Source organism: Octopus bimaculoides, chromosome 5 (assembly GCF_001194135.2).
Source record: "Octopus bimaculoides isolate UCB-OBI-ISO-001 chromosome 5, ASM119413v2, whole genome shotgun sequence".
NCBI lineage: Eukaryota > Metazoa > Mollusca > Cephalopoda > Octopoda > Octopodidae > Octopus > Octopus bimaculoides.
In genome coordinates this window covers 55,366,536-55,374,471 of record NC_068985.1, presented here as the reverse complement: position 1 = coordinate 55,374,471, position 7,936 = coordinate 55,366,536, and the positions used below count along the sequence as shown (strand labels likewise).

The following is a 7,936-nucleotide window of genomic DNA, read 5'->3' as shown; positions in this document are numbered from 1 at the left end:
GTGCGGACGCGCGAACTTTCGAGTAATAGATAGATAGAGAGAGAGACAGACAGACATATAGCGCCCTCCGGCCAGTCATGGTATTAGCTGTCAGTAGCCAAAGAATCGACAGACAGGCAGACAGACAGATACTTCACTAGCAGTGAACACTTTCACTTCTGACAGCTAATAGCATGACAGTGCCTCTTTTTTTAGTCGAGCAAATCGACCCAGGATTTATTCTTTGTAAGCCGAGTGCTTATTCTATCGTTTACTTATGCCGAACCGCTAAGTTACGGGGACATAAACACACCAGCATCGCATGTCAAGCGATGTTGGGGGGGGACAAACACAGACACACAAACACACGCATATATATACATATATACGACGGGCTTCTTTCAGTTTCCGTCTACCAAATTCACTTACAAGGCTTTGGTCGGCCCGAGGCTATTGTAGAAGACACCTGCCCAAGGTGCCACGCAGTGGGACGGAAACCAGAAGTTCGCCTACAAATTTCTTAGTAATCGTAATCTATACCGTTTGAAAGTTATTTATATAAAATTTCATTAAGAAAATACTCATTTTCTTTAAAGTTATGAGGGGGAAAATGTCCAGTCGTGTAAATTTTCCGAAAATCCTCTCCCCAACCCCTTAGAAAAATTTCTTCTAACAAATCTTTACATACACTTAATAACAAATCTTTAAAGGATCTAAGCGATTATTTGTTGAAAATTTCTTTAAAAAGTATCCATTTTCTGGGTATACATTTGTAGTTATGTCCCTTTAAGGATGAAGCTCTATAACCTTGACATTAAATGAAACTATTGTAGAGAGTTAATTTATTTCTATAAAAAAAAGCATATTTTTCTTTTATTAAATAGATTCCTGTTAAATTTTATAGGAGCTAGTGAAACTTTCAATATTTTTTTCATTTAATTTCACAGGAGGAAATATTGTGAAGCATCCAAGTTATGCAAACTGAATAGAATTATAAAGAGGATCAGGGCCAATAATTCTGTCAGTCCATTTTGTGTTGAAAACACAATGGCAGCAAATCCACACGTTTTAACTTTAAAGGAACAGAATGAGAAAAATAGCAAATCCACACCAGAATCTGCCTCAACAACTGATATCGATTCAGATTTACTCGAGAATTTTCGAACTTACCAAGTAAAAATTGATGCTAGGCACGACAAATACGAACGAATTGTTAAGCTGGGTAGAGACATCACCATTGAAAGCAAAAGAATTATATTTCTACTTCATCGAAATTCTTCAGGGGATAACGAAAATATACTCGGACAAACCGACACGAAGTTTAAGGAATTATTGCGCACAAAATTTCTTCCTCTCGCCAAAGAACTAGAAGCAGAAGACCCTTACCAATATATCAAAGCCTACACTTTTGGAGTGCAAGAGTTTATCGAAGCTGTTTCTTTTTATTTTTACATCAAAGAGAATCGGCTTGTTACTCTCAACGAAATTCAGTCGATGCTTAACTTCAAAAAGATTCAGAATAATTCCTCAGAAGAAGACGAGACAGACAATTATGAAAATGAATACTTGGTATTCGTCAGACCGGTTGATTTTTTATTAGGTATTTCTTATATTTACTTAACATTTATCTTTCGTTTTATTTTAGAATTCAAGAGAAACAGAGTTATATTATTATTAATTTTTGGTTTTTGGTTCCTGCATTTTGAGGGAATATAAGCAAGAATGCTGGTACTTAGACAAGGCATTGAGTCAAACATACCAAGACAATGCTGTCAACTTGATGACTGGAGACGCGTTATTAGATCATAAAGAAATATTTCGTAACGTGTAGTTATACGAATTATCTGAGTTTTTTGTTTGTATTTAATGTCTTTGTGTTTTGAAGACATCCTAATTGATGACTGCCCCAGCATGGCCACATCACACCTGCTAGAACTAGTAAGACAACGAACAGGTAACCCGAACATATTGCCGTAGTTTCTTTTAGCCCTGGGTCAAGCCTGCTCCAGTAGACAGACCCATGATCAAAGCTATTCCAGCCATTAAACGTCTTGTTATTTTAGGGGTGCCTGGGATAACCTTATCAAATGTGTTGTCCTTTATTTAATATAGTACGGGGTTTGGATTTGGCTACTATTTCTAGCAGGTCGGGTGATGACATAGTGGCATACTCGTTAAATTCTGAATGCTATTTTTTCACTTGTTTTAGTCATTTGACTGCGGCCATGCTGGAGCACCGCCTTTAGTCGAACAAATCGACCCCGGGACTTATTCTTTGTAAGCCTAGTACTTATTTTATCGAAACTTTTTGCCGAACCGCTAAGTTACCGGGACGTAAACACACCAACATCGATTGTCAACCGATGGTGGGACACACACACACACACATATATATATATATATATATATATATATATATATATATACACGACGGGCTTCTTTCGGTTTTCTTCTACCAAATCCATTCACAAGGCTTTAGTCGGCTCGAGGCTATAGTAGAAGACACTTGCCCAGTAATTATATTTCTGAAAGGAAAATAAACCTTCGTCCCCATTGATATTTCTTCTCTATTGTAGACATACCTCGAATAAAATAGCAAAAGTTTCATTGTATGAGTTCAGTGAGGAAAAAAACATTTGATATTGTTTCACTTTATGAAAATATTTTCACAGTGCATATATCTATGTATATAAGGTATGTACGGTATGCCAATATATACATGCTATGATTTAAATTATATGAATTTTAAACCAGATTAACTTTTATTTAAAAACAAACAATTTAAAACATATGAAAGCCAATTTAAAAGAACAAATTTTATTTAAAACAAAAGTTATGACATTAAAAATTTTGAGGATGTAATATTCTTTTTTATTCTTTTATTCTTCTACTTGTTTCAGTCATTTGACTGTGGCCTTGCTGGAGCACCACCTTTAGTCGAACAAATCGCCCCCAGGATTTATTCTTTGTAAGCCTAGTACTTATTCTATCAGTCTCTTTTGGCGAACTAACACGTTGGAATGTAACTCCTTTCTGGAAATTCTGCCCTGATAAAATATCCAATTAACCACCTGTGCCACCAAAATTACCACAGGAGTTGTGTCCGCATCACGAAGGCTCAAGCTGAAAGTCTTCCATATTGGATCTACAGTCAGTGCCACTTCAGCTCCGACACACTCCATGGAGACACCTCACACTCCAACAACCAGCTGTCTACTGAGGACTTTGCTGCAGCCCTCCAGAGTTTATCTAGATTGAAGCTCATTAACTAGATCCCTAAGGGAGCTCAGAATAACTTTGCTCATGCGCTCTACAGCTTATTGAAAAACGTATGTTTATCCAACAATGCATCTGACTGGCAAAAACTGTTTCTGTTTCCCCCACATCTCTCTCCATGTGCACAATGTGAAATCGGGCTCCCTTATTTGAGTCTACCCCGTCTACTTCTCACTTCAATTTGACATCAAGCACGGCGCCTACTGACAGGCAACTGATACCCTTAAGCGCACAGTCAATGACAACTTCAGTGAATCTGACATAAAAGGGGCTGTCCGTCTCCTCTCTTCTCTATCTTCCCTCGTTCCATATGACTCTGAGTCTCTTAGACATCTGAAAGAAAAGCACCCACCAGCACTCCAATAGTCAACTAAACTGGCCCGATCTCCCAGAATACTTGAGATGGTTTTCACCTCTGATAACATCAGAGAGGCAATTTCATCCTTCCCTGCTGGTTGAGGTGTGGGAATTAATGGCCTTCGGCCTCAAAATTTCAAGATGATACTGGACTTGAGCTCTTGGGGAATTTGACTCAGTTTGTGAACCAGTTCTCTTCAGCAAACATCCTCCATTATATCCACCCACTATTCTTCAGTGCAAAATTATTTGGGCTCACCTAACCCAATGGAGACCTACGTCCCGTTGTGGTCGGTTTCACCATTCGCCATCTCACTGCAAAGGTGTGCTTATAATCAGTCTCTAACTTATTCGAGGAAATATTTTTCCCCACCCAGCTAGAGGTGGGCACCAAATTGGGATGCCAAGCTGTCACCCATGCTACCAGAGCCTCTGCCAATTTGCCCTCCTTGTCACCCAAGGTCATCCTCAAACTTGACCTTAAGAATATCTTCAACTCTATCAGCCTCAATGCTGTCCTCAGCTCAGTAAGAGAGAAGGTTCCATAACTATACCGTCTTGCATAGCAGGCTTATCGAGAGTCCTCTTATCTCTCTTTCGGTGACTAAATCATCACCTCTGCCTCGGGTGTCCAACAGGGCATCCCACTCGATCCTGCTCTGTTCATACTGGGAATTGATGACATCACCAAGATGGGCATCCAGCTAGATCTCAACGTCTGGTATCTCGATGATGCTTGTTTGGGGGGACCTCCAGACAGGGTTCTCACCATTGCAAACATGATGGTTGACGTCTCCAAGCAAATAACTCGAAATGTTAGCTCTGGATCCTCAACCACCTAACCTCAAAACATCAACCAACTATTGACCTTTTTGCAGAGTCCTTCCCTTCCATTGCAGTCCCTCCCACATCAGCTTGGTGCTCTGTAGGTGTCCAAATCACTGACCTTGCCTTTGAGTCCATCTTCCAGTCGAAGGTGGCTGCCCTTGAGCAATTGCTGAAAAATATTGAGCTATCAAACCCCATCAAGGTTTTTCCATACTTAGGAATTACCTCTCGATACCTAAGCTTCTATCTTTTGTCAGTCATTTCATCTTACCGATTCCCATCGTGCTTCAAACGCTTCGACAACCTATTCTTTGAGAGACTCTAATGCTTAGTCAATGTCAGACTCTCTCCAACGTCCCCAATCAGGCTGCATTGCTGGAGGTTTTAGTCTTCATGAGTGTTCATCCCTCTCTCTCCTCTGCTTCCTTTCCTCCACCCTGGTGAGCAACATCCTCTCCTCTCCAACAAGGACCAGTTCCAACGGAGTTGGATGAAGCTCTCCAACACTGGAGGGAATTGGGCTTGTCTGCTCCTGAGAAGGTGGAGGACTGTCGGAGTCAGAGAGCTTGAGACAACATAATTTCGAAGGCCACCTTTGACTCCCTCTTCATCCAGTCAGACCAGTTTTCAAGGTGCTGCTTACTGTCTGCTAGCTCCAAATACTCAGATGACTGGATTGATGCCATCCCTGTGGCTAATGTTGGTGGCCTACTCAGCTTGGACGAACTTCATGTCTACATTGCCCTCAGAGTGGGAGCTGATGTATGCACGGGTTTGATCTGTGTTTGTGGCAGGCTCCTTGACTCCTCAGGCCTCCATGGCCTTACTTGCCGCCTGAATGCTGGTTGCTTTGCACATCATATGGAGTTGAACCTGATACTCAAGAGGAGCTTGGCCCAGGCAAACATCCCCTTCATCTTGGAACTGTCCAGATGTGATGGGAAGAGACCTGATGGCCTCACTCTGTGTCCCTGGTCGCAAGGCAGATGCCTTGTTAGGAGGTCACAATTAGCGACTCCTTTGCTTCTTTTCACATCCTGGATGCTGCAGTCAGAGCAAGATCCACAGCCTCTGCAGCGTTCGAGACGTATATTAAAAACGGGGAACGCTGGTTTTTGCGATCACCTTAGGTTTCCTATCCATAAAGGATTTAGCTTTATGGCATATTTTTTTGAAAAATGTTTTTTTCTTTAACAAGACCCCCTTTCCAGATCGATTTTGGTCAATTTTGTGGGCACTACACACTTAAAAACTATAAGTCTTTTTTGATAAAAAAAAAAAGTAAATATTTTCAGATGAAAAGGTGTGTTTAAAGGGTGATTTGGCTATTGTTTCTAGCATATCCCACGACCACCTTCCTCATTTCTTCTCACTAATTGATGTTTTTCAATTATTTTCTCCCCATTAATAGCATAAGCTCATTTATGCTGTTAAAACAATTTTTTAAAAGAATTTATGATTTTTATCAACCCTAAACCTAACCAGCCAAAGAATATGCTACAAACAACAGCCAAATCTTCCTTAAATCACATACATTTTCGTCTGAAAATATATTTTTTTATTTTTCTACCAAAAAGGTTTCTCCTATAGTTTTTAAGTGCATAGTGCCCCCAAAAAATCATCATGTGTAGTGCCCACAAAATCAACCAAAATAAGTTCAGAAAGGGGGAGATGGGAGTGGGTATTAAAAGAAACCATTAAAAAAAAATTTTTGTTAAAAAGTATGCAAAAGATTCAGCTATTAGTAACATCTGCATATTGTGTATACACAATAGCTTGTACATGACTTTATCCTGTGTTGTTTTATGAATACAATTATGTATACAAACATACAAGAAATGACCTTGAAAATCTTGATTGAGTCTGAAAATATCACGACTTTGAACAAAATATATTCTAAATCAAACAATTTTTTTTAACATCACATTAGTTATTTTAAATTGATATTTATTTGCTTCAATAAAAGTTCATCCAATTTGACATGAAGTTCATGTAACTTAAATCATAGTTCAGTTGTTTTGAGATTTGTTTTAATTTGAAGGTCAGTTGTTTTAATTTGAGAGTGAAAAGGTAGGTCTGCAGGATCACAGGTGTTGCCCCTTCCTCCAGACTCAACAAGTAAAAGAAAAATATTTTGTATTGGTGTTTATTTAATGGTTGGGTGGGTATCTTTTTTCTTTTTTTTCCAGTCGTCTGCTGGATGAAGTCTCAGTTTATCTACGTTGGTAGTAGACCTATATATCTATCCATGCTGGTAAGTTGTGGGCTGGATAGAGTGCTCATACACACACTCTCACATACTATGGCCAAGTATTTAGCTCGGGTATTGGGACCTACTGTACCAAATGTATTCTTTTTTGCCTTCATTGAAAATATGGTTTTTGTCCTTAAATGTATATAGTCAGTTTCAGTTGCAAGAAACTAATTAGATGAAACTGGGAAATTGGCAAACATTTTCAGCAGCTGTGCATGTCCCACATTCAGGTGTATCTAAAGCAGCTGTTCTCAACCAGGGTCCATACAAGATTTTGTTAATATTTATCTACAATAAATTAGTTATACTTCTATATTTTAAATTTGTGAAGGGAACCTGTGGAAGAGGTAGACCCAGGAAGACATGGGACAAAATGGTGAGAAGGGATCTCTGGACACTGAGCCTCACTGGGGAAATGACAAGGGACTGGGAGTTGTGATTTACTGTACTTGAGAAGACATGTCGAGCTAAGTAAAATCACTGTCGCCCATCCATACATACAGGTACCAGTGTCACATAAAATGCACTTGTGCCATTGCTGCATAAACACACCCATGCCAGTGGCATGTAAAGTGGTTGGTGTAAGGAAGGGGATCCAACCATAGAAACCATGCCACAACAAACAATTGAAATCTGGACAGTTCCTCAGCTAGTGATCTGTAATAACCATCCAACTCATGCCAGCATGGAAAACAGGTGTTTAATGATGATGAATTCCTAATAATATTTAATTATAAAAATACAGTAGGGTTTTTATTTATATATGCGTATATTTATGTAGTGACATTTGAAATTTTGATAGGCGTCTGTGGAAACAACATAATATATCTTCACAAATTAAAGTTAAGATATATAACACATGCGTCCTCCTATCTTTGCTATATGGGAGTGAGGCATGGGTTGTTTACCGTAGGCAGGTAAGGCAATTGGAACGATTTCATCAATACTGTCTGAGAAAAATTTGGGGGATAAACTAGAAAATGGCAATTAGTAATGTGGAGGTGCTTGAGAGGAGTGGCGGGAGAAGTATAGAGTCAATGATTTTGCAAAGACGTTTGAGGTGGCAGGTACATTTGGTAAGGATGAGTAATGAGCGGCTACCCGAGCAGCTATTGTATGGTGAGCTGGAAGATGGCAGGAGACCAGCGCATAAGCCTAAACTAAGGTTTAAGTATTGCCTTAAAAATGCTCTAATACAGACAGGAATTGCAGCTGGTAATTGGGAGAGGGAGGCACAAGACC

At 39.5% G+C, this 7,936-nt stretch overlaps 1 protein-coding gene across 5 annotated transcripts in view; it reads left to right on the top strand.

Annotated features, from left to right (window-relative positions):
* LOC106870009 (translin-associated protein X) overlaps positions 1–7,936 on the top strand; it is a 20,859-nt gene that overhangs the window by 9,960 nt on the left and 2,963 nt on the right. For 4 of the 5 annotated variants that reach the window (XM_014915967.2, XM_014915968.2, XM_014915970.2 and 1 more), the window contains exon 2: positions 927–1,579. In XM_014915967.2, the coding sequence (XP_014771453.1) occupies positions 1,027–1,579 (553 nt within the window). In that variant the 5' untranslated portion in view covers positions 927–1,026. Of the gene's footprint in view, positions 1–93; positions 226–926; positions 1,580–7,936 lie in introns of those variants that run through there. The other variant, XM_014915969.2, reaches the window with a different exon arrangement.